Below are 27,761 nucleotides of genomic sequence, written 5' to 3' on the forward strand. Positions count from 1 at the left end.
TGTTACTTGTACCTTTACTCCATGATGTGCCTGAGTGAAATCAGTGAGACTGTAAGTGATGACAACTTAAGCAAGGCTAAAACAAAAACTTTCCATATAATCAAATAAAAAAGCCAAGAGTATCAACAGAATTAATTGAGCTAATATATTTAGCAGATGAACAGTTGATAAAGAGGCTGTTTAACATAGTATTGTAAAACAGATACCTGCAATAAAATATTAACTATAGTTTGCCAATCTGGGAAACAAATTATTTTCTGTTCAGCATCCAAATGATAGCAAGCTTTGGAAATATTTATTCATTTTAACTTACTTATATACAGTGAGCTCATTTTAATGTAATAGTTTATTTCAACATAATCTTAGTAATGACTTCTATGACTTACTGAAGGTTCTTAACACATTTGAGACTTAGACACTTTCCTTGCAAGCCTTCATAAATATATTGATAGTGACAATATGTCTTTTGTTGTTAAGTTTTCCAGTTTTTGTATCTTTAATGAGGGCCAACACTATTTAACGATGTTTTAAGTTGCAACTGAAATGGGCAATGTTTGAGCAAAATATGCCACACAGAGTTTGAAATTAATTCTAAGCAGCTAAAGAAATTTAAAACACATATGTTTATAGGTATATTATATATTGGTGTGTAATAATGCATACACACATATGTATTTTATTGTTGAGCTTTAACAGCATAAAGTACACTGATGGCAAGATTTGAATCTAGATTATCCATAGAAAATTGGTGTGCTTTTTCTGAAAATCAATACAAGCTCAAAGCAAAATGTGATACCAGGTAATTCTCTGCCATGGCCTAAAACTGATCATCAATTTGAACACCTAAATAATTTAATTAAACATCAGAGTAGTCAAATAGATATTGATAATGAAATAGCTCCATTTTAAAATGTTACTGAGTAAAATTTTGTATTCATCCCAAGTAGGTGACTGAACAACATTTAGGGATAAGGCCTCTCAGTCATGAGTGGATCTCATATGTACTACTGGAGTACGAATAATAAATAATAGTGCATGTACTGTAAAGTCTCTAAAATCAGTGATAATACCAAGCATTTTCCATCCTTGAAACACTGTACACACATAAAATTATTCCTCACAACACCCCTGTGGGCTAGGAACAAAAGTGTTACCCCATCTTACTGATGGGGCAACTCATGCCAATACTACAAGGTGCTAGCTGAAGCTGCAAGGGGAGTTCAGTCCCTGATTCCCAGAGGCCCCAGAAGTATGTAATTCTCAAGCAAAATCTGAGTCTAGCAACTTGCCCACTTCCTCAGAATATGTGAGTGGCACAGCGCAAAGATGCTGGCTTTTGTATTTGTCACTTTGTCTGTTGAGACATTCTCCCTTTGAAAAAATAAAATACTATACACTGATGCTGTGACACACACAAACATGTGGTTTTCTTATCATAAATCTGATGATAGAATTTGAATTTTGATATCTGGAAAGGAAAGGCATTTCCTTGTGAGTGCCTACCTTGCGTAGCAGAGTCATAGCAAGAGTCTCCCATTCTTCTACTGTTATGCATGCAGGTTCTTTTAGTTGTTTATATGAATACACTGATTATTCATGTGATAACATCAAATTCTATATTAAGGGGCACAGCAGTATTTTGCAGCTTTCAGGAGCTCCTTTGAAACTGGGATAATCCTGTGGAATGTACTAAAATACATGTCTTATATGTTTTCCCTCTTTTTAAAAATTAAGTCCAGAATGCTTAGACATACTTTAAAATACTGTATAGCTAGCCATTGTTTTGGTAATGTGTAAAGCAAAGTAAGACATCTGAACCTGGAAGCACTCCCTCTTGCACTAGAACAACTTGGAGTATCTCCACTGAAGTCCATGGAGCTTCAGTGGTGTAAAAGCAGGCACGGTGAAGTTACGATCAGTATACTTCCATCCTCTTGCCAATCTGTAGCTGCCCTATACCAGCAACACTGACAAACTTCACGACTTCATCTGGAGGAGGGAATGTAAGTAGCATGTTTGTTAGCAAATCCTGTGAACTATGCACATACCTGATCTCATCACTGAAGGCTTCATCATTCATTATGCTAGTGTTACACAAAGACGTAAAAAACAGGCAGTTCTTTTGACCTCTGCAGAATTAGAGAAAAAGGAAAAAATAAAACACAGTATCTTCCAAATGACAGAGTACATGCAGAGAAGTCAATTAAAGACAACACAAATGCAGCACAAATGCAGCTTTAGGGAAACAAAATATTTGCCAAGAGAGAAAGGACAAAACAGGTAAAGGGACAGATAATATATTGAGAGCTAATATATACAAAACAGAAAAAATGGACAAAAATGTTATATCAATTATTTGTTATAAATGCTCTTTTTTAATAACTCATGGGAAAAATGTAATTGGAGAGTTTGAAAGCCTTGCCAGAATTTTCATATAATAAAATAACCCTCCCCTCAAAAAATCATAACTGGCAATGTTTCTGATCATACAGAATTCCTACAAGGTTCTATTTTTAAACATCTGTAATTCAACAGACTTTGACCATTTTTATCTGTGTAGCACATTTATTATTTAATGTGTTCCTAGAATAAATACAATAAACCCCATACATATTTAAAAATAGATACCATTCTTTCATCCTTTTAATTCTTTTTTTGGGGGGGAAGAAGGGTAATTTTCCTCTTGTGTTTCAAACAGGAGTATAACTATCAGTGCTCCTTTGCTTTTCTTTTCCTTTGCATATCATGTTTTCTCTCAGCAAGACTCAGGGACGTGCATGCAGGAAGAAAAGCACAAACCTATAGTTGTTGAGTCACCTGAGGAAACTCATACCTTCTTTGGGTTCATCTTAAAAAACATAGTATCTTCATAACAAGGCCACTGAAAGATGATTAATACAGATTTTTCTCTTTTATTTGTCTTTTGTCGGTTTAAAATGCAGCAGGCATTCACCATCGGAACATAACAGCTTGAAGGTTACTTGAACATACAACTTTTTTTTTTGCAGGAGATACTTAATCACATGCCTAACCTTAAGAATGTAAATACTTTCATTTAAATCAATGTGAAAAAATAATTTGGTTAAAGTTAGACATGCTTTGAGAAATTAGGGTCTTGAAAAACAAGATGAAACAAAATCATAGGTTTTAAATGTACAGGTTATGTCATTTGGAATGAATGGATGCGAGTTGTCAATTTTTTTCTTTTTTCTGTTTCTCATATTTTAGAATTTAAACTGCTCCTGATAAATTTGTTCCCAAATTTTATCATGCAGTATATTGTGAATATTAGACAGATGTTTCAACAACCTGAAAAGGAGTACATAATAAGTGTTCAAAAAGCAGTCAATTTCAAACAGTAGTCCTTCAAAAGTCTGTTCTCCCCACTCCAAAATATTTTTTATGGTTTTGGGTTTTTTTTGTTCTACTGCCTTGTGATAAATGCTCTTACAATTTATTTTCATGGGACAAAAGATTTTCTAATTCTATCCCTTTGCACTGTTAATATAAATCAGAAAAACATTTGAATATAAGGTGTCGACCTTATTCCGATTTTCAGATGCAACGATTAGAAGTCATTGACACCAATCTACCACAAGTGACCTTAGTCTCATATTTTGCTCTGTTACTAGAATAATCAAGGAACGCGATTCAGAAATAATATTACATCCTGCATTTTATTCAATTCCATATGACAAAAATAGTAACCTAGTCTAAGACATCCATGTCAATCAGTAGGTGTGTCAAGCCAACAAGATTTAATAATAAAAAATATTGGATCTAGGTAATAATTCCCAGGTGTTTCAGGAAGGCTCCTAGCCCTACATGGTATCACAGTATAAAAATAGTGTCTTTCTTCACCATGCAGAGAGGAATCACCTAACCCTGAATACAAAATGGGGTCAGTCTTACTGTACCATCATCAACCATCTTATTTACAACACTTTTCATATTTTTTCTTGTTTTCCTTTTTTGTTTTTTTCTTGTCACTTTTTTCTTTTCTTTTCTTTTTTTTTTTTTAAGTTAAACACATCCTTTAGGGAGCAGAGGTAACACTAGATGGTACCAAACACTAACAAAAAAAAAGGTCACACCAAAAATTACACAGATAAATAAAAACATTCAGTTGCTGAAATACAGCAACATTAAGCCACCTCAGTTTTTTTTTCTTCAATGCTTGGAAACACCTCTAATCACCCACCCACTGTGACAAAAAATGATGTTCTATTGTAGAGGTGTTACAGATATATATTTTTTCTTATATAGAGAGATACATATATCTATATATCTGAACCTCATCATTGTAGAAAATGGAGCTGTGGAGTTCATTGTTCATTTCCAGTAGAAACAAACAGCTAATAAGTCTTTGAACCTCTTTTCACTCCATTATGTGATGGCAGAAATAGTCCATCCTCTTACAGTAATGGTTTCTGTTGTATAAGAACGATTGTCCTATTTTTCAGTCGCAACTGAGAAGACCTCACTCTCTGATTCGCTCTTCAGGGGCATAAAACTCCTTTTGCTGTTACCCAGCTACCCATAATGTCCCTCAAGCAATTTTTCTGGACGGAAGTTCATAGTGTCAACTCCACCATGCTTGTAATGCGCAAAAATGAGGTAGTACACAAAACTGTTCAAGTTTTGATTATGCCCCAGTCTTCTCAGCATCCCCAGCCTAACTTATGAGTGGAAACATTCCCTTTGTTTACTCAGTGTAATTTCAACATTGCAATCAACATAAAATTATATTTAATTAATCAGAGTACATTGTGCTTTGGAGAAATCTGAAAAGATAATCAGCCAGAGTTGGAAATAAATACAGAACATTTGTATGTTACTACTGCTCATGCTGCCCAAAAGTTCCTATTTTGTTCCAAAATTATTAGGCAGTTGGCATCTTCCTCACAGTTATGCATGAAAGAGGCAGAATAGATTACAGTAAATTAAACCTACACAATCTTCTCCTTTCTCTATCCTAGACTTGTATGAAAATCACACTCCTAAGATAACTGTATCCAAATTCTGTTGGGGGTGGTCACGCTTTTAAGTGGGCTTTGTAGAAAAGTTAAATGAGTCATTTCCTTTTAAGAAATGACAGGCCCTGTATTTCCTAAGGATCTGACATTTCTCTACAACTTTTCTGCTTAGTTAATAGGGATCTCTCACTGTTTAACCTTAAAACAAAACAAGAAACTGCAACAGGATCCTCCTTCTTATTCCTTAAGTCAATGTACTATTTATAAAATAGTTTACATCTTTGTTCAGTTCCAAATTATAGACAAACCTCCCTAATACAAAATACTAAAAGTGCAACAGTATAAATTAAGAGTTTGCAACCACATTATACAAACATTACCTTTTTATTGTACAGCTTGATAACACAAAGTATTTACTCACAACTGTTTATAATGTTGTGAATAATTTATGGTGCTAAGGTTTGTCTGTAACTTGTTTTCCGATCATTGAGCTAAAATCCACGCTACATTTTTTTTTCATTTAATAGAACAACTGTCCACATAGCAGCTACAAATATTTAAATAAAAAAAGGTTTGTTACTGACAGGTACTTGCACATGAAAAGCATGCTATCTTTCTCAACAAAACTTCACAATTTTGCCTGCATTGAAATAAACCACTTATTCATAGTAAAACAAAACTTGCTTTAAAAAAAAAGAAATCACATAGCCAGATGTATTTTGCAGTACAAAAGCTTCATTTAAGTTTGGGGCTAGTATATTGTCTGTTACCCGCATAATCTTAACATTATAAATACTACAGACAAGGATACTGTAATAATACACAGCATAAGTGTAATAATACACTTATTTAAGATTAAGATTCCTAAAAACATAGTCCAAGTTGCTATCTAATTTGAACAAAACCAGCAAATAAGTGTGACAGAATACTGTAATTAAGCCCCACTTTCTCAGGTGATAGTACATTTTGTAAGAAGCAAAGTGGATGTAGACTAGCCTCTTTCCATTTCTAATGAAGTTACCCTATGATAGATTTGTTTGTTTTCTGTTAAATTAAAAGGTTTCAAAGTTCTCAGTAACAGTCAAACTCACTGTTGAAAGAAGTACCATGCAGATCTTGCAAGATAGCTTTTCAGCAGCCACAGAATTATGTATTTCTGCTATGGGTAAAACTTTAAAGGGAACCTATGCATTTATGTCAGGAAACTAATGCTTAACTTCAAAAGCTGTACACGGAACAGGACAAGAATTGTGTTGAATAGTGGTCAAACAGTTATTCAGAATAAATGCTTTTAATTTATGCCAATCTCTTTATTATCCTCAATAAATCTGGTGAATGGACGACTGGCTCCCGTTTCAGAACTTGCTTTGTCCAGACTGACAATAGGAGGGCTGCTGCCTGTGCGAGCTTTGTCCATGCCACTGGTAAGGTTACTTAGAGGCGGGATGGCGCCACCACCTAGACTTACTGGGAGCTGAGGAATGCCTCCGTTCTGTATGACAGAAATCTCATTGTTCTTCATAGCAAGTCCGTTAGTGATAGCTGCAGCATATTGGTTCCAAAAATTGGGGTCAACGTTCATGGCCCGAGCTGCCAGATCCTTCTGGAACATCTCAGAGAACTTGAGCGCATCGCCACCAAGCAAAGCCATGGGGTTTTCCACAGAAAGGCGACGGCCGCGGCGAGCAGGGGCATTATTCCACATGTGAGTCCCCATGTGAACCTGCAGAGTAAACAGGGAGAAGAAGCACCCCCAAGTTAGCACATTCTGGTGAGATGTCTGGCCTGAAATGCTGTTACTTACAGTAGGGCTTGCTTTCTAAAAGAAATGCCTTTTAATTTGCATTGAAAACAAATCAATTCCAGTTAAGGCACAGTTCTAAGGTCCCATCAGCCTACACAAAGAAAATCCAGTTCCACAGTAGTTTTCCAATGTGCATTTGCTTCTTCTCAGTGCAAACAAACACAGTGCTGCAAGACTAAAGCATATATAGTCTCTTAGGTTAGGCAATTTCACATGCAAGCTGAAAGTTCTCACATGCTGAAGATTACCAAGGGCATAATTTGTACTGGAAGAAGGGTGTTTTTTCCTCCCCTTCCTCTTCTTTCATCTTGTTCTGTTTTCATAATATTTTATCTCATGTCAGAGGCACTGATTACTTTGCTAAAAAAGTATTTTTAAGAAGGACATACAAAAATGTATTCCTCAAGCTGTGTCCTGAAAGTTAAGCAAACTGCAGGAGCAAGAGTCATCAGTCCCATAGTGACCTATAGTAAATCTGTGAGAAACAGCTTTCTAGCCTGCAATGGCTGCAAAGGAGAGTAGAAAATGGAAACTGGGGAGGCACCCAAGGAGCTGAGCAAGCTCTGCGCTTCTGGTTTACAAGTGAAGTTGTTTTGCGTTGATGGTCCACAAGAACTGTCAGAACGTGTCCGCCAGCTGACTGTGCGCGCCACCACGTCTGTCAGGAGAACTACAATGTGCCTGCCTGCATGTACACCTGGAACCAATTTTAAAGTTCACATCATTTGCACAGCTGATTTCCAGTCCCTATCTTCACCACAGTGGAAGGATAATGACCACCACTATACAGCAAGCACTTCCTTGAAGTTCCCTTCTCACCTGTCTTTGGGACAAACACTAAGCACTAAAACCTGCTGAGTTCAAGTGCAGTGCCTTAAACCCCCCTCCCCAAGCCTTTACAGTTTTATGTGGCCTCTTACCTTAAGATTCCCCTTTGTGGTAAAAGCTCTACCACAGATTGTGCAACCAAATGGTTTTTCACCAGTATGGGTGCGCTCGTGTATCTGCAGTGCACTTGCTGAGGAGAAGGTCTTCCCACACGACTGACAGTTGTGCTGCTTGGGAGTCCGGCGAGGGGGGGGTGCCAGCATAGGGGTGATCCCCGGACTCATCACTGTCTGTGGTGCAGCAGGAACCTGGATTCCAGCTGGAAGCGAGGGAACCTCACCCAAAGAGATCGGCTTGCTGTGACCATTCACTTCCATTTTGATCATGGTAGGTGCTGTACTGGTGACCAGGCTAGGAGTACTTTGGCTGGGACCTAGAGTAAAGTTGGGTTCAAATAACTGAGAAGGCAGCTCTTTTAATTTGTGCGTCAGTAAGTGCTGTTTTAAATTACCCATAGTGGAACACCCACGACTGCAGACTGTACAAACAAATGGACGTTCTTTAGTATGGCTGCGGTAGTGAATTTCCAATGCACTCTTACAAGCAAAAGGCTTGCCACAGATATTACAAACAGTACTTTTAAACTTACCACGTTCTCTGTTCAGGAACAGCAGACTAAAAGGAGACTCCTCTTTGATGACCGGTCTTCCTGGGTTGGTGGATGTCAGATCTAATGCGCCTCCATTTTCATTTGTGGGTGGTGGACTGTCTGGTTTTTCTGTCTTTAACTGTATCTCATGTGGCTCTTCCTGGTTACTGAGACCAGGGGACTTTGATCTGAAACTTTCACTGTTGCTATTTACAGGTGACAAAGCTTGCATGGAAGAAGAAGACTCTGACATTGCAGGGCTGCCTGCACTCTGGCTTTCGATATCACCAATGGCTGATGAGGAGTCATTGCTCAAATGGTCACTTTCCCCTGATCCATTTTCTATGGATTTTAAACTGGTCAGCTGCTGACAGTTCATGACAGAATCAATCATCTTCATTTGATTCTCCAAAGCAGCAATACTGGAGATCACAGAAGGTGGTGAAGAAGGACATGACCCAGAGTAAGAAATAAGGGGTTTGGAAGAGTCACACGCTGTGTCCTTTAGTTCTGGGTCCTCTTCCATAGAATTTTCATCGATGTCATCATCAAAGTTGCTCAGTGTGTCAACATTCTTCTCATCATAGGAAAGCTCTGAGTCCATGGCATCCTGGAAGCCTTCTGGCAGTGGTGTGTTCGGAATTTGCCCACCCATATGCATACGAATGTGCTGCTGAAGAACAACCGCATTTGTAAATTTCTTCTGACAAATGGGACACGAGTGCTGTACTCTAAGTGGTGGCTTCGCTCGATGAACTCCAAAATGTGTTTTTAGATTACCTTTTGTAGTAAAGGCACGTCCACAAATTTTGCATTTAAATGGTCTTTCTCCTGTATGTGTTCTGTAATGCATCTTGAGAGCACTCTGACAACTAAGCACACGGTGACAAATGACACATTGATTTGGATCTGTCATCTTCTTATCAATGTTCTCTACTAGCTGTTGTAGTTTTGAGGTTTCTGATGTTTGCATAGAGTCCAGCAGACCACCAAATGGAAACTTTGCCTTAAACTGGTCAGACACTACTGGAAGCACAGGGTTTGGGAGGCTTGTTGCAACACTGCTGTCAGTAACAGCCGCAGGAATGGAAGATGTGGAAGCTGTAGAAACTTTCCCACCTGAAGAAAGGTCCCCGAGCCGTGTGCTCGTAGGAGGCAGAGTGAGAGGTTCTGCCTTGGTCAGAGATGAGCCACTCTGAGTTGGTTGTGGGGATTCAGCAGATGCTGGAATGCCTGATTCAGAAGTGTTGAGGCTCGGGGATAGAGAAGTGCATTCACTGGAGGCAGGAGAAGGCCTCTGGGGTGACCTGCTCATTGGAGTGATACTTGGTGAATCTCCGTAACTGTTCACACCTGGTATTGTGGGGGGCAGCTGGAGCCCAATGGAAGTTGGTACAGTTGGTAAAACAGGTTTGCTGTCTAACCACGTTGTGACTGGTTTTTCAGGGGGCAGGGACATCCCATATGGGATTCCAGAGCAGGTGGGCACATTATCGAGGTATTCTGGAACGGGATAAGGGTTCATCTGAATGTGAGGGTATTTCTCTTTATGCCTCTGAAAATGAACTTTCAAGTTACCCTTTGTGGAAAAGCGGTTTCCACATATGTTACACTTAAAAGGTCTTTCACCTGTATGTGAGCGGAGGTGAATTTGTAAAGCACTGTCACTTCCAAAGACCTTGGCACAAAATCGGCATTTATGTTTAAAAAAGGGATCCTCAGAGCTTGACTTCGGTTCAAACACTGACACATTTGGTGGCTTTCCTTTGCGGTGCTTCATAAGGGCAGACAGAGGATCGAGTGCATTAGCTGTTGCAGCAATGCTAACGAGCGGATTGGGGAAAATCACACTATTTGATGAAGTCTGAGGTAGAAGTGGGTTTGGCAGGCTGGACACTGAGGTGAGGCTTCCATGTCCTATTGAAGGTGGAGTTGAAGCATTCTGGGGCTGCAAAGCACTGTTTGGAGCATTTGACACAGGAATGGGAGTTATGGATGTAATTGTGTTTGAGCAGGAAGGTATGCCTGATTCAGGCAGAGCAGAAGAGCCAACGCTGGATACATTGGGTGTACTCGCTCCAGGTGTCGGTCTTGAGATGTGCTGAGAGCCATCGAAGGCAGTGGTCTGACTGCTGGCAGCCTGCCCCATGATAGCAGAAGGAATGACTGCAGTAAGCTGGACAGCAGCACTGGTGGCAAACCCCTGCAGCTGGTTGGATGCTTGCCCGGAACCACCCTGGGCAGCCACGATCTGGTTGAGGGATGGTCGTAACGGCTGGCGGTTCATCATTGCCACTTGACTGCGGATCTGCTCAATGAGCTGGAGCTGGTGAATCTGCTGCTGTTGCAGGGCCACGAGCTGCTCCAGAATCATGGGGATGGCCACAGCCGTCACCCCGCTGCTGATGCTTGCAGGAACAGTGGTCCGTGCACTTTGTGAGAATTGTGCGACTGCCACTTTAGTGCTCAGCAGAGTCTCTAGTGTGACATTGGTGTTTGGCATGTTATAACTTGTCATGGAAGATGGTTCAGGGATCTGAGGTAGAGGAGTAGCAGCTGTGTTTGAGGTGCCGTGATTCTGGTAACTCTTCTCTGCAGAAGTTTCTACCTCCATTGGCTCTTCTTCCTTTTCTGTGTTTTTTATCTCAGAGCTATCATTGTTTTCTGCCTGGACGATGACTTCAGCAGCTTCACTCTCTGCCTGGTCACTTGGAGAGCTTGCAGGTGAGGGCTCAGGGAATTCCTCAGCTGAGGGTGGAGCTGCTTCATCTTCATTAACAATCAGCACCAGTGGGTTTTTAGTGCAGCTCTTCTTGTGCTCCAGGAAGTCCGTCCACTTGAAGAACTCGGCGCAGCATTTCTCACAGACGTTCGTTTCTTCACTTCCACTCCTGCTCTCGTTCCCGCTATCACCATCATCTGCTCCTTCTCCTGAGACTGCTAGAAAATCAAAAGATTGTATCAGCCAATGACTTGTAAGACAATTCTCCCTACATTTAAAAATTTTGCACATAAGTAAAATCAATATTTTTTATTTCATACAAATTGCCCCACTTCAACATTTCTAAGGTCCCAGTGTGTGTATTCTACAACTCTTTCTACCTAGCTAATCATTTTCTTAGCACAATCCATCAAATTATGAGGTGCTATCAATTGTGGATACTGCTTCTTAATGAAATTCCATAGAAGCCATTGATTTCCAATATTTTCATACAATTCACAGCATCTTGTCTGTTGGGTACAAAGCAAGCTTTCGATGGACTCATTAGGATTCTCCTTTACCATCAAGCTTCCTCATTTCCAGCAAAATTAGAGATGCCTTTGCCAGTTCACTTAACATTGCTAAACTAATCTGTAACCTTTCAAACTCAAATCAGCACCTGACAGGACAAACTGGGTCTCTGTTACTCAAGTGTGGTCCTGGACTACCTAGATTTATTATCTCTATACAGTGTTGAGACACCATGAATTTAATGTATTTCTATATAACCTTTTAAATCAATAAGCAGTTATTTAAGAATTTTCAATGAAATTGATTCAATTTTAGAAATAACAAGAGTGTGTAAGCACTTTTATTACCATTTTGACTCAAAAGAGGAAAGTCTTCCTATCCCAAAAGTGGGTGTATAAACTAGCATCTTTTTGCACTTTGCTTAGTAATGCTGTCAAATGCTGCTGAAATGAGCTGTTCTGTGATACATAAACTAGATGTCCTATATCCTAGCCATAAAACTGATATTGTTAATACTATTAATGGGTTCTGTCAGATGCAACATTTCTCTAGCAAAAAAACACATTAAATTACATGTTATTGCTATTAGCCAATAGAGTTCATTTTAGCCAAAAGAGAGGTTTGTTAACAAACCAGAAATTATATATTTAAAGTTCATTGACACTGTCATGTTTAACATAAGAATCTCAATGCTGAAGTCAAGCACAGTTTTTGTACCTATTTACATCTCTTCTCATAGAAAGACTCAACAAATTATATGCTTGTGCCATAGTGGAAAACCCACTAATTGGGTACACATGTTTAATTACTGTTGTAGGCAGCTACTTCCTCTGACTCATGTTACCCTCATGTGCCGAATAACAAGCTTGTTAAATGAATGGAATTATAATTCACACCTGATCAAATAAATAGCTACACAGGAATAAGAAATCAATGTACAATAATATTTTTAGCATGGTTTCCTTTAGTTTTTTGGGGTTTTTTGTCATGTAGATGAGGAGTGTAGGTAATTAGGTTCCATTTGCTGCTCTGGACAAACTGCTTTTCTTCAGCCTGGAAGATTGAGTGACAACAGCAAATCAGTTTGGCAGAAGAGAATGACAGCTGTAAATCAGGTTTTGTTATGTGCATTTGAGTATGTGAGAAAAGTGGCTTCAAGTCTTCTTGCCATATCAATAATGTATTGCTTTGGTACTGAAAGAGAACATACTAAGACATTTATTACTCTTTTTTATGCTTAGAAAGAATGCTCAGCCAAATCCAGTGCTAGGGTTTCAATTAAATAGCCATATTCTGTGAGAGAGATGTGGTCACTGAATTGAAACAGAAAATAAAAAGTATTTTTTCTGTAACCATAGTATCCCAAGCTGCATTCTTCTTCTGTTTTTTTCTTGATCCTAAACTAATTTTAATACGGTTAGCACAGTAATTCAACATCAGGGAAAAAAATTGAACTAAAATAAAAATTAAAGAGCTGACAATTAACAAGTTCTTCAGTTAAATTCTGCCTTGATATTAGAATGCTGGTAGTCTATGTATCTGGTCAGAGCAAGGAATGTATGTATGTATCTGTAATGAAGTTGAGCATGGCTAGAAGGAAAGACATAGTTGATTTTTATTGAAGACAGACAGAGTAAGCAAATAAAGCCCCCAGTATTGTATCTACTAAAATGAATGGCAATACTTCCATTAACTATGATGGAGGCAGGATTGGGCCAACATCCTCAATATTCTGTGCTTAGTATGAGCAAATATTCATGAATCTATAGATATACTGAGCACTATTATAAAATGTCATAAAAAAATATTGCCAAGAAATTCTGGACTTACCATTTCGACTCAAACAGCTACAAAAAAAAGTAGCAGTGGAAAATAAAAGGAAAGTGTAATCTTCAGATGTTCCAGTTACTTTTAAAAAAGAGGTTTTTACAGAACATTAACTATAAAATTGCTTTTGACAAAATTACCTGTCAGTTCTTTCAGTCTTCGCTCAGCTAAAACTCCCTACAGATTTCAGAGGGTTGTTTTGTCTGATAAAGGTGATATGTCTGTGCCCTGAACACTGGTTCCAAGCCTTTTAGAACATCTAAAACTTATTATTCCCTGTACCTTCAAAAAACTGTGAAGATAACACTGTATATGTATATATTCGTATGTCCAGTGCTTGTCACTAAATAACAGACACGCATTTTCTATTATGAAATGTTCACTAAATAATATTTTCTAATTTCAAAATTCTACTGTATTTACTAGCTGAAAATAAACTCTTCTTTGAGTACTACTGGATTTTACCCCTTTTATTTTCCTTTTAGGAAAAGGGAATAAAATGCAATTGAAAACAGTCAAATATTATTTATGACTTCTGGAGATAGTGCTGAAGCTGTTACACTGTTTGGGTTAAGATCAATAATACCATACTAATCCTTATGGCATACGGTTCTGTAAAAATTACCATTCTGTGTTAAAAAAAATACCACAGAAGTTGCCATGATTCAGCACAGAAAAGGAACATACTGGCCACAGGTATCCTAAAACATATATTGAGAAAACTAAAGCCTCCAAAAATGAGTTAAGTGAAAAAGCAGGCTTCCAAATCACAATTTCAATGCGTACTTCGGCTTTTGCAAAGTGAAAGCATGCAGAGTACAGACCAGTGAGGCATCCAACACCCAACACACTTGCCTCTCTCCAGAGTCTTTCTGAACTAAAACAACTTAAACAAATCCTTATTTACATTACAGATTTACATTTGAGGGGCCTGATCCTCTGGTTCTTATTCAGAATCTACTGAGTTCCCTGGTTGGTAGCACTGACCTCGCAAAAAAAAGACCACATCTCTCCTAAGGTTTTCACTGGGAACATATTCCAGTGCTTATTTCCAAACCTTGGCAGGCTGGATAAGAGTTACCTGTTGGTTTTGTTATTGCTTATTATTATTACTGCTGTTAAGGCATGGTGCAAAGATGGATTGACTCCAAAAAGCTGCAAACTCTGCAGCTCCTCTTCCAGTTTTTTTTTCCTATATGTTGCTATTCTTTTAAGTGGAGCTTTCTCTAAACAAACCTTGTACAGAAGGTTTAAATAATTAGTGATGGATTCAGATAATATAGTCATTCAAATATGGCTGTTCTCTGATCTAGAATGAGCTAATCAAACATCAGCAAGCTAATTATTTCAAATACTGTACAGTAATCACCAAGTCCAAATGTGAACATTGACAATCAAAACAGGTATTATTTTCTGCACTGGAAGAAAGTGTCACGATCTCTTTATGTTAAAGCTTGTATGTATAACGCGTAAGCTCTCCAAAGAACCTTTAACTCTTGGTGCCCACTGCCAGGAGGTATCGATAAGGACCTGTTCAGCATGTCAAGATAATAAGCAGGCTGGTGTACTAATTTGCAAACTCAAAGAAACAGCAGTTTGCACTTGAAATATAACTTGTGAAAAAGTATACATGAAATACAGCTGTATAGGTATTTCTGGGATAATCAGTGCTTAGTTCTGCTCTCAACGAAATAAATGGCTACTTTTGTGCTGTCTCAGGGGGACCAAGCTCACACCTATACTAAGTGAGGAAATACTTTGTATTTCTCTTTCTGTCAACTCTCATACTTTTCAAATTACCAATCCAGTTCACTCACCTCAACATCTATCTGCCTTGAAATATTCAAGGACTGCTTCTGAAAAATATTTTAGAGAGTAATGCTAAGGTAGTTTTTTTCCATGCAAGTCAACCTCAAACTAGGCATACAAAGAAGCTCACCACAGTATTTTTCATTTAGGATAAATTATTTTGGCATTTCTTATAAAAAAATGCGCTCTCAAAGCTTCACTTTCTTGGACAGGTAGGCAAGTAGGTGACACTGAAGTAAATGTCTCTTTGTCATGGATGATGGTACATTTTCTGCACTATACACTAAGGCTAAGATGCTTCGCAGAATGACAGCTATGGTCTCAATCCAGTAAATCCTACTTAAATGAGTAGCCGTTACTCACATTAGAAACACCACTGAAATTAACAGGATTGAGAGTATGAATTAGTCATGTAAACAAGCACTTCCAGGGGGAAAAAAAAACGACTGAAAATTAAAACTGATAAATTTTTTTAAATATATACATGTATTGGACAAAGGGACATTGCCCCCATATTTCACAAATCAGGTTTCTAACATCCCTTTCAGTAGTACTTATTAATATGAAAGCAGTTAGGTACTGTGTTTGTTGTTGCTTTTGAAGTGTAGGTCCTCAACAAATTCATAGGGAATGAAGCGTAAAAGAATTCTACATGAAAGGCTATTTTTGCTATTTGTTAAAACTCAGTCACTTTACAAATGACAGAAATCCATACCAAAATTTAATCATTACTCCAGAATAACAAAAATTTTAAATGCTCAAATATTAAGCTTAAAATTAATTTTGGGGTTCTTTTAGTAACAGAATATTTCTATTGCAGGAAAATGAAGGATTTTTCCATAGTTCTTTATGCTTTATAGCTTGCTTTCTTTTTCTGATCTATTACAAAGTGATTGAATGCATTAAGTAGTAAAGAATTTAATCTCTTTTCTTCTATTTTTCCTGAAGAGAATAATTTTTATTATTACAATGAGGATGTGATGCAGCAAGAATTTTCAAGGACTTTGGGGAATTAATCTAGGACTTGTTTAATCTTATAGACATGGGTTGAATTTTGCAGTTTTTAGTTACACAAAAGGTGTTAAATGGGAGTTTTGTCAAGCAGTCAGGATCTTAGCCACTAATAACCTCTCAGTTATTTTCTTTTTCTCATTAGCAGTCTAACAGCTAACAGACTAATCTGAAGCTGCTACGGGATGCAAGATGAATTACAGCACATAAAGCTTACCCTATAAAAACAGGTGAAAAATCACAGGCAGCATCTCTCAAATACCCGGGGCAAGCTCCCTAGCAGGTATCAGCCCACAGAGCCGCAGTGGCTCCAGCAGCGTTGTGAGTTTGCATCACTGAGGTCTGGCGCTAAAATTAGCCCACAGAAATTCAAACAAAGGTATTCTGAGAAAGTTGCTTTGGGGTGGTGATACCTGAAGGCACTCAGGTGCTCTGCTGACTCAGTGAGAGGGGTACAAGGGACTGACATGACAAGGCTTTACTCTGCCCCCCTCACTAAGCACACCCACCAAACACTTGTCAGGCTGGAGCAAGGACGATTGTGCTGGTCTGCTTCCTCAGTGTCCAAGGCAAAGAGAAAGGGCTGCAAGGATGCCGTGAGTCCATCAGTCACCACAAGAAAATATGCAAAATTAAAAAAAATTGCCACTTCTGACTACACACACAGGATTTGTAAACCTGACTTTACTAGTTCTGCATTCTTATTGCAGGCATATATCTTTTTTCTCAGTGTGAGAGGAAAGCCTCTTGCGTGATGTGCAAGAGAAAATATAATGAATGGATGCTTTAAAAATGTTTCTATCTATTTTTGTGAAACAGTTTAAACATCACATGCTAGTCAGGTTAATACTGAAAACACATATTGCTTGTTAAATGCCCCCTTTCTTAGGACTTTCCAGCCTGGAAAAAGCCCTATGCAATCACTATGTTTCATCTTTGCTTCAGAATCTTTTCATGCTGTTGAATCATAAATCAGTTCTAGTTCCACACATGTGAATTACCTGAAAAAGGCCTTTTCAATTATATTAAGTAAAGACTATTGCAATAAAATGATCTCTGACAGTTCAGTATTTTGTTATTTTGTTACTCTATATCATGGAATCTTCAAATTATTGAGATTCATAAGACACTGGGATAAAATCAACGAAGAGAATCAAGGTTTCCTAAAGCTTGCAACTATTTTTAATTGCTGAAGCATTCAAACAAAACTGTCTTGTAAAGAAATCCAACAAATGTGTGAGGAAAATATTTTGTGAAGCTTCTTTATTTAGACTATACACAGTAATATAAATGAAATCATGGAAAAGTGTGGTATGAACTACAACTATTTCTACATTCAGAGCTGCATAATTGAGAGTTAAATAATATTTCCTAAATGTAGTCATTGGTTTCAAGAAGATAAAAAACAACCACTGAGAAGCAGTGTACAAACTGTGAAGGGGTGTCAGAAAAAAAAAGCATGTTAACATCAGCTATAGCTAAAACGTCTGCTAACTATGAAGACAGAGGTACATAATGCTCTCACATGCAAATCCAATAATCATTTCAAAGTGCAGCTCACAACACTTTTGTATATTTAAAGAAACGTTATTATAAATACATCTCTAAGCCTAGTGCACTGATACAAGACAATTACTTACTGCTGCTAGTAATAAACTAAAGAAAATACTCTAAAAAACCCCAAGAAATATGTTTAAAAATTATAACAATTTGGAAACAGTAGTCCTGTAGCAACAAAATGATTTTGGAGAAGAACAGTGTTACCTTTTTCCTTAGCACTATCATCCTTTACAATTGACAGAGTTTTTAAAGAAAGTTTTCTTAAATTGTTAGAACATGTCTGTTTTCTTGCAAATTAATTATTTTTAACTCTTTATGATAGCTTTGAATCCCATAAAGAAAGATGAATTATCACATACTAAGCCCAAGCTGTGAAACAGGAGGAGACAAATAGAGACCCCTACTGTGTTTAACAATGTAGAAGAAATTCCAGACTCAAAAGAAAATTTTTCTGTCCCTTTTCTCAGACCACAAAAGCTGTTAGCATGGATTTGAACAGTGGAGGGCACTCTTGCTATGCAAAACCCGGTGCTGACCTGGCACAGTCGGTTTGATCTCTTCAGTAGCCTAAATCTCAGAATTTGTTAAGTAACAGCCACCTGTGGCACAGGCACTAACTGCACTCTGGTTAAAATATTTGCAGTTTCTAATCTGTGCAGTGAAGCACTTCGCTACCTCAAACACTGGTGCCTTTCTGCATGGATGCAGATGTGGAACAGATGCAAGCTTCACAAACTGTAATATTTGGGCAAGATATCATTAAGTAAGACCTGTGCTAGGTTTTTCAAAATCATCTAAACAGCTATTCTGTTGGCTGTTATGGCATGTATACATTAATTTCAGGCTGTAAAGAATTTGTGTACAAATAACAATGATGTTTGTAGGAACTAAATTTATTTGGAATGCATCAACTTTTATTTGGAATCCTTAAAAAAAACAAAATCAAGGTCAATGTTTCTAACATAGCTGAGATTAAAAAGACATTGGAAAACCAAACCAAAACAAATGAATTACAAGAAAGAAAGAGAACCATAGTTTCTGCACAGCTTTCCTATTTTGAAAAGTGTATAATTAACTACATCTTAATGACATAACAGTGCATGAATAAGTGAAGACAGTCGCTCTCTGAACAACCACAGAAATGATGACAAATTTGTATTTGGAGGCTTGCAAGAAGAGAAGCCGATGTGAGAACCCAATTCTGCACCTTCAGAGTATCTCTAAAGAGAACTTACAAGTCCTGGACTCAGTGACACTACTCCTTTGAGTAAAATTACTCACAATCAGGAGCACATGAAAGAGCAAACCTGGAGTAATTCAATGCCAGTTGTGCAGCTCAGTCATTTTTGCCTTTCACCTTTCATGTACTGCAGTATCACACAGGATAGCAAAGCATATAATGATCTAAACAAATCCATGACCTTTCATCATTTCCAGCTTCAGAGACATTATTACATCAACAAAATGGAAACTAGCAAATGGAAGCAGGAGAAGAGATTTCCTGAAACCCTGAATGACATTTTTGATTAACTGAAACAAAAATACAGTGGCACCTGCAGGGTTAATTAAGCAGCTCAAGATGCTGGGCTTCACAAAGGGAAACATTTTTCCTTCTTTAACACTTGTGCTGAACTAGATGGGCATTTGATAAGCTGTACAGCATGTAGCAAACTCCGAGGGATCTCTAGTTAACGCTCAAATTCAGTGTTAACACTTAACAGAACAGTGGTAAGCCGTGCTGCCAAGGTCAACTGCACAGATGTACTAATTGTATTATGAGCTTGACATCTAGTGGCCACCCCTGGCAGGGCAAAGCAGGCAAAGGTTAAATCAGCAAGCCTTGTCAAAGCACTTCTAACTACCCGCCCTCAGGGAGAGGAGGCCTTGGGGAAGCTTTCTGGCACTCTGCGATCCCACCTTCTCCCCGGCATTCCCAGGCTGAGCTCCAACCGAAGCCCTCGGCACGGCGCGACCCACCCGCGCAGAGCCCACCTGCGCCCGTCGCACCCACCCCGCCCGGCAGCCCGGCGGCTACTGGAGAAGGTCAACAGCCTGCCCGAGTACTTTGGTGTGTCTCGCTATCAGGCTCAGAAGTTTGGAAATTCTGCTGTTCTTTCTTTTGAAACCAGTGGTAGGGTTCAGACTTTTTGGGGGATGAGGAGTGATGAAATCAGGTGATGGGGAAAACACCACACACACCTGTATTAGAGAGTGGCAGTAAGAATTTCAGGGGGGCTTTTTGTAAAAAATTAGCTTATTCCACAATAATAAACATTGTTCCAAATATGCTGACTTTGTGTATGATAACTACGGCAAGCAACTAGTAAAGCCCCCACTCTTTAGTCATCTATCTTTTCACTTTTCAATTTAAAAGAAATGGATTTTTTAAATGTGGTGCTTTATGGCTTTCTATGACGCTTATAAAACAATTATTTTCTGGCTTTCATGATTTAAAGGGCTTCCCCGTGGTAAGAAGAAATGTGCTCTAGGTTTAACAGCACTATAACTGAACCAGCTCTTAACAGTACATTTTGGCCTAAATTCTGTTTTTTGTATTAATGGAAAACCTTTACTACATTTAGTGGGAAATTTTAAGAGTGTAAAGGAAACAGGATTTACACTGATATGTAAGATTCAGCAAGAATTTACTGCTGGAACTAGATTTACTCGTGTTTTTTCAGGAAAAAATACAGAAGATTACTCTCATTTTATGAATATAGTATTACGAAGGAAATTATTTTTACATGCTTTATTTTGGAAAGTATGTCAGTACTTAATTATTTTAACATCAGGCCAGACCTGGTTTATTATCAGCAAAAGTGTTTGACTCATGTCCTAAATGATGGATTGTCAACAGATATGCTTGTCCATGCTTGGCAGTCAACAAATCAAATGAAGGAGAGATACTCACAAAATCTTCCCAGGACTCAAGACCGATTTTCAGATGGCACTATTACTGTCTATTAGTTAGGCTATTTTCACTCTTTTTTTAATGCCACACATCTTTTTAATTGTAGCTTTTCCTCTCTCATAGGCAAGGAAAAGTAATTTCCAATAGCTAAATGTATGCATATTAATAGCTTAAGTACACAGAATTTTAACCAACACACCTTTCAAAACTTCCTCCCTCCCACTCTGAAAAAAAAGAGTGTTGATGTCTACCTCTGGAGATCATAAGACTTAAAGACCAGCATCACTAGATAAAATACGACTGACTTTTGTCTACTTTCATTGTTCTACACACATCAGCAAATTGGCCAATTGCTAGAGTTTCCTTATTATTCCAAATATTTTTCTACTAACACAGTTCAGAGTATTTTTAAAATTATACAAATACAGATGTTACATAGTTTGAATGTTAAGTCTCTACTGTAGTAGCAGAAGTATTTATGTAAAGTTTCAGTTACCATTTCTTATCAAAGGCACAATTTATAGAGATACTTATTCGGCCTTTATTTTTCAGAACAAAAAGCCGCCTCTTCCACTTGCCTGAGAACAAATGTTTGCAAAAATGACCAAAGTTTTATGTTTACTGACAGCTACTTGCAACTTACCAAGTTTTAAATGCAACAGTATCTCAGCAACAGAATAACCTCAATATCATACAGAGGAATGCCCCCTCAGAATGTGTTTAAACTCTCTGTATATGTACACTCACAGGAAGCAGGCTGCTATATGGTGAACTGTGTCATTGCTGGAGCTGAGCATGTGTGCCTGTGTACATACTTAGAAGAACACTGGGTGCAGTCATGAAACTGTCCCAGACTGCATAGCCCAATCCCACAACCAGTATGAAAAAGATGAAAAAGACTCTGTTGTATGTATTGTGTCAGGGGAAAAAGAGGTCCAATATTTTTAAAAAAATTACTGCAAAGGACAGTTAGAAAACTGTCCTTACACAGTTCACTCTAAGGTGATCTTTTCCACCACAGGCAAAACAACAATATGTCTTTGCCAGAAACTTCACATGAAAAACTCCAAAGCATCATTTGTCATCACCCTTACTAAAACCTCACCTGCACACTCCTAAGAATGACTCTTCAGCATCACAAAAAAAACCACCAAAAGCCAAAAAACAAACAAAAATCCACCAAACAAAACCCCCTCCTTCTATTATCCCTACCTTAAAAATGCAAATGCTACATCTATGGTTTAATTTAAAAATTGGACTTGAAGCATGTCCACTGAAGCTACAATTCTGATTAATTTGTAATCTGTTAATTAGGCAAGTGTATTAGAAATGTAATTCCAGCTATTATCAATGCTTTACATTTACTGAGAAACGGAGATGATTATATTCTACAGCCAGTCATCTGAGTTGTTCTGCTGCTGTTTTTAAATGATTTCCAGGAGACCTTTTCATTTAGCAACCTCAAAGTGTGGGGTTTTTTTAATAGATACCTTTTGTTCACTCTTCCACAGTGCAACTTTTCAAGAAATATATCATCATCAGCTATTTATTAACACTTCCCTACAAAATATTAAAAAATAATTTTTTTTTGCATTTGACTGACAAATAATTTCAAATTATTTTTTGTGTATATCTGTGGTTGATAATATTGCTAATTGTCTTTATATTTCCAACAGATTCTCACCACCATGACATTGTCCTGTTTGAATGCCGTTGTGTTATGCTGTAGGCCATGCTGGCTATAAAATTATTTGTTTAGATTCTAAAACTTCTGTAAAAACGTTAGCACAAATGTTGTGGTGTGACCAGTCTGCTTAAAACTCAGCCTAATGTTTATCTTCCATTCTGCGCCTCAAACTACCAGGCTTCTCTCTGCTACTATGAATGTCCCGTTGCTCCAAGGATTACATTTTTGGGACATTAATTTTTAAATGCTTCATTTTGTAAAATCTATTTTGAGGTGGTATTAAACATGATTTCATTAAATAAATAATAAGCTTCATTTGCTGAGTCTTCGGTTAACTTCTTTGGAGACAAACAGCAGAATGAGTGAAAAGGTCACCTGAAACAAATACTGCTTAAGCAGTTTGCTTTCTAAAAATGACAAATATTCTTGAACTGTGCAAACTATTTTTGGCCTGTTGCAAAATATACTCAGGAACTGTAGCAATATCTTGACTACAGCTGTGAACAGAAATGAAGAACACTGACTTGACAAGAAGTGTTTAAATTCATGAGATTTGAAGCTCTCATTATATGTGGCCTATAAAATTGCTTTCAAGTATGGCAATCGTTAGGCTTCCTAATATAACGGGAGTAAATGATTTACATTACGCTAATGTGCACTAGATAGCCCTCTGCTTGTGTAGTCTCTCTCCACCTTGTTCACATTTCTCAAATGAAAGTGCAAAACCAACAGCACTACTTGAGCTTGATAACTAACAAGGATTCCACTCAATTAAAATATGTTTTAATAAAAGGAAACGTAGCACATTTTGATAACAGCCTTCTATGGCTGAAAAGTATTTACACTTGCATTTTAGGGCTGCTGTGAAAGCCGATTTTGTGCTATTCAGGAACCACAATAATAACTCTTTAAAATTCCTCACTGGGATGCAATGTAGTCCTTTTGATGGAAAGACTGTCTTTCTCATTCGGCAGAAATAAATCCATTCATTTGATCATGTAGTCATTGAGGGCAATACAAAACAAACCAAGTGTGAGAAATTCTATGTGATGAAGTAAACAAAACAAAACCCCCCCAAAAAAGGAAAAAAAAAAAACATTTCCATGACAAAAAGATTCTTTGTCCTTAATCTACCCACCATATGCAAGCGTTTCTTTTTAGCATATCTCTTGTTCTAATCTCGGGTGACATGGCTACATAGATAAGATTCACAAAACAAAACCAAAAAAAACCTAGTTTAACAATTTTTTTTCAACTTATTAACTCACCAGGAGTGTCATAATAAAGTAGTGGGGTTTTATTTTTCTGTATTGAAATGGATTCAGAGCATGTAAAAGTTTATAATGTTAATGATAAATTCTTAGACCTAGAACACGCACCAACTGAGTTGGGCTCAACAAATCTTGTTTTCCTAATAAAATACTAACTCTTATCTGCTTGCCTATATTAATTTATTTTACATGACCACAGTTTCCTAAGGAAAAAAAATGAAAATGCACTGCTTTGCTCCTCCACTGTGACAGAAGGAAGCATTTCTCCATGTGCCTGTTATTGTCAATACCCAAGTGGGTTTTCTTGGAGCACTAGCAGTAGCCCCCTTAGCAGCTCTGGACAGTGTGAGGCTTGCCCCCTGCCTCCCCAAATACCCTGGGAAGGAGCAGGAGGCTTAACAATTTGCCAGTCTGACAGATGTTTTAACCTGATGAAGTGGATTCACGCTGCCTTAAGCTTCAAGGCTGTAAAGTTCAGATACAATAGTCAAAATCCTCCTCAGACTTCAACTTTGCTGCCTTTCTCTCCCCACAGATGCAACTTAAGAGTAATTATAGTTCTCAAGCAGGAGAAGGACCTTTTTTTTTTTTCCGAGGGGAGGGAGAGGGGGATAAAGCAGTGGTGCGAGGGGCCTACACAGAAAGCAAAAACATTGGTTACTCGAGGAATGAGGCAAGCAGTGGGCTCCATGCAAAGAGGAAACGCAAAACTTTCAAATAGAATCTTTCAACTTAGCCCAGGAGAAACGAGCATAGACTCTGGCTTTCCTTTGCACGTTGCAGTGCACGAAGAAAATTAAAACTTTAAGAAAAAAAAAAAAAGAAAAAAAGACAAGGAAGAAGAAAACTCTGCAGCCCTATTCTAGAAAATAATTACAGTAAGGTGGAAATAAAGCGTGATTACAATCCAAAATCACTCCAGCTCTGGACACTTGTTCACTGACCGCCTGGCAGCCCAGACGAAAAATAGCAAGTGTGCGTGTGCGGACGGAGCGAGGAATGGCGGATGGGCGAGAAAATAACCCTTCCCCTTAGCCTGCAGCCGAGCGACAGGGGCTGGTGGCGGTGGTGGCACTCCGTGTCATCTACCACTGATAATAATTACAGTAGCAGCAGAGCCAGGAGGCGAAGGGGAAAAGGCAGCGCGAAGGGGGGGGGGGGGGGGGGTGCGGGGGGTGGGAAGAGGCGAAAAGCTGCTGTTCAATCTTCCCGAAAATAATGAAACAAATTCCGCTGTCCCCGCGCACCCGAGCGACCCTGCCGCGCCTGCCAGGGTCCCCTCAGCTCCCCCGGGGCAAACTGGAGAGGTAGCCACCGGGGCAGCCCTCGCTGCCTGCGCGCGCTACCCGGGGCAACGGGGGCAGCCTCTGGCGGCGGCCGCGGTGGGGCAGCCCCGCGGCCCGCGAGCCCGCGGGCTCCTCCACAGCACCAGGCAGGGCACCCCGGCCCCCGCCGTCCCAACTTTCCTGCCGCTGAAGCTTGGGGGAACATGGCTTCTGTCCGCTCCGAGCCTCAGCCGGGAGAGAGCAGGAGGGAGAAAAAGGGGGCACCCAGTAACACAGAGAGGAGAGAGGGAGCGCAGCAGGAGCAGGCAGGAGGAGACAGGCGCTGCTCCGGGGAGCCCGCTCCTGCACCTGATTGAGCCCGGGTGAGTAGAGAGGGCCGGGCCCCGCCGTCGAGCCCAGCCGCGATCAAAGCGCTGGGGAGGCCGGGAGGTTGCTGCTGGGGAGGGCTGATTAGGTAGGGAATGGGCTGCAGAAACTTGACTAAACTGCGAACTTCTCAGTTCAGCTGCCTCTTCCCCCAGCTGCTCTAATTCCCATTCACGCGCTGCAGTGTAATTGCCCTCCCATGTTCACTATCACCACAAATTCTCCTATCTCCATCTGAAACACACTCACAAAAGAGAGAGAGAGAGAGAAGGAGAAAGAGGTGACAGGAGCCCTTACCGTTCTCAGAAACTACCTCCGCTTGCAGCTCTTCGTCCGACTTGAGATGCTGGGGTTTCGCTTGCTTTCGACGAGACATGCTGCTAACTGAGCCGTCTTGACTCTGCTTTTAGCAAAGGCATCAGCGAAGTCGAGGTGGAAGAGGGGGAGGAATTGGGAACGAGGGAGGGGGGATTGGGGGTTGGAAATAACTCTTCACAAATAAAAGTCGAGTTGCAAAACAAATCAAACAGAAAAGGCAACCAACACTCCGAGAAAAAAAAAAAGAAAATAAAAAGGGCAAGGCTAACCAGCCAGCCAAACTGGAAGTGAGTGAATGACTACGCGGGTGTGCGGGTGAGCGAACGGGGGATGAGGCGGGCGGGGTGTACGCGGAGCAGCGGGGTGTGCGCGGGGCGGCGGGCTGGGGCGGCTGCGCGCAGCGCGCATGGGGCTCAGTAATTATGATTGTGAATAATGCATGGCGATTAATGGTGCTGGGGGCGAGCGCAGATTGGCGCGGTTCCAGCGGACTCAGGCTGCATATGTAAATGAAGGACGGGGCTCTGCAATTAGCCGCCTCGCTCCGCCAAATGATGCGTCTCCCCTGCACCGGCAGCGCCGCCTGCGAGAGGCACCGACCGCGGCGGCGGCAGCAAAGCACACAGCACTACGAAGGGAATCTGTTTTGCACACACTTTACACAACACATGTGCAAGGTTCACTTGTTGGGAAAGGTCACGATCTTCTCTTTTCTGACTGTCCTTTTTTTCCTCCCGTCTCTCAGTTTCTCTGGTTTGCTTTCTTTCGGGCCTTTTTTTTTCGCCTTTTTTCACATCACTCTGCGTTGTCTTCTCTCTCGGTCTCCCTTTCCCCAGGAGTTGAGCTGCAAGGCATCTGATTTCTGTGTGCGCGTGAGTAATTTCTTCCCAAGAGGAAAAGAAACTTTTGTGTATGCCTTTCCTTTCCCCCTTTCTTTTTGGTGTGCTTTCTTTTTCGGTGTTGCTCTGATATTTCTCCTTGGTCTTCACATGCTTGTCTTTAGCTCTTCCTCCATCCTGTCTCCTTTTCCGTCACTGTTTCTGTCTCCCCTTCCCGGCTCACTTTTGTTCTCTACTCTCTCGAAAGCGCACGCACGCAAAAGCAGAAGACCTTCGGCAGTTTTGTCTTTCACCTCTCCTTCCTTCTTTGTCATGCAGCTTCTTTCTCCAAACAGAGCCTCCCCGTTGGTGGTGGTGGTCACTTCCTGTTGTCCATTGGTAGGAAGTTTTTTTTGTTCTTCCCCCTCTCTCTCAGGTTGTAATGACTTTTTGTGACACTCCTCACCCTTCCGCCCACCCTCTCCTCCCGGCTTAGCCGCGTGTCCTGTTAGGTAATGACAGGGGGTTCGCGTGTGCGCCGATGAGCAAGTCCTTGGTCTCCGGCAAATAGTATGGATCCTCTCCCGGTTTTGCGGGGCTTGGGGTGGTTGTTGTTGTTGTCGCCAGAGTGATACCCCCTCCACTGCCTTGCCTCGTTAACAGAGGCCCCGGCAGCCGCTCCCTGCGCGGCGTCTCCTCCGGTCTCTGCCTCTGCTCCGTGCCGAAGGAGCTCTGCGCGCACCGCGGCCGGTCTTGATTTCGGGCAGATACACTTTCAAGTTTGGGAGCGGCGCGGGTCACAGGGCTGCTCCTCCTACTTTGCTCTTCCTCCTCCACCTCCCGTGCCGCGCTGTCGGGGCTGCCGCCGGGGCTGCCCCCAGCCCCGCAGCACGATGCACCTCCCGCCGCCGCCGAGCCTCCCTCTCCGCACGCACTTTCCCAACAGCGGCTTTTCTCCCAGGCTTTCCCTTTTTTTGCAGAAAGTGAGGAGGGGGGTTGGGAAGAGACTTCCCTCCCACCCCCCGCACCCTCGTTTTCCCCTCTATCGCATTACAAACTGCCGGGGAGCCGGGCCGAGCCTTCCCCGCCCCGTCCCGCCGACTCACGTCCCTCCCGCCAGGTCCGTCCCCCGGGGAGGCGGGCGGCCGCTTCGCCGCGCACAGCTCCGTCTCACCGGCCCCCGCCACAAGTTGCTGCTTCCCGTGGCCGTTCCTGCCCGCCTCCTCCTCGGCCGGGGCGGGCGGGGAGCACGGCCAACCCGCTCCCATGGCAGCTCGCCGCCGCTAGGATGTACCCCACGGTCGCCGATCACCGCCGCGCAGGGGCTCGCAGTGCGCGCACTGCCGTGTAGCGCAGCTCCGCGCCATGGTGTGCATGTGTGCTGTCAGGGAAGGGCAGGGGCTTCTCT

The 27,761-nt window shown here is 40.5% G+C and overlaps 1 protein-coding gene across 5 annotated transcripts in view; it reads right to left on the reverse strand.

The window, feature by feature from the left end:
• SALL3 (spalt like transcription factor 3) overlaps window positions 1–27,380 on the reverse strand; it is a 48,788-nt gene extending 21,408 nt beyond the window's left edge. Inside the window, exons 1-5 of one of the 5 annotated variants that reach the window (XM_071553496.1) lie at window positions 25,515–27,380; window positions 8,258–11,197; window positions 7,701–8,041; window positions 6,445–6,699; window positions 2,049–2,129 (exon numbers count right to left, since the gene is read on the reverse strand). In XM_071553496.1, the coding sequence (XP_071409597.1) occupies window positions 2,091–2,129; window positions 6,445–6,699; window positions 7,701–8,041; window positions 8,258–11,197; window positions 25,515–25,593 (3,654 nt within the window). In that variant the 5' untranslated portion in view covers window positions 25,594–27,380 and the 3' untranslated portion in view covers window positions 2,049–2,090. Of the gene's footprint in view, window positions 1–2,047; window positions 2,130–2,775; window positions 6,700–7,700; window positions 8,042–8,257; window positions 11,198–25,514 lie in introns of those variants that run through there. The other 4 variants (XM_071553497.1, XM_071553495.1, XM_071553494.1 and 1 more) reach the window with 4 other exon arrangements.
• Window positions 27,381–27,761: the final 381 nt, after the last annotated feature.

Source organism: Pithys albifrons, chromosome 4 (genome assembly GCF_047495875.1).
Source record: "Pithys albifrons albifrons isolate INPA30051 chromosome 4, PitAlb_v1, whole genome shotgun sequence".
Classification (NCBI taxonomy): Eukaryota; Metazoa; Chordata; class Aves; order Passeriformes; family Thamnophilidae; genus Pithys; species Pithys albifrons.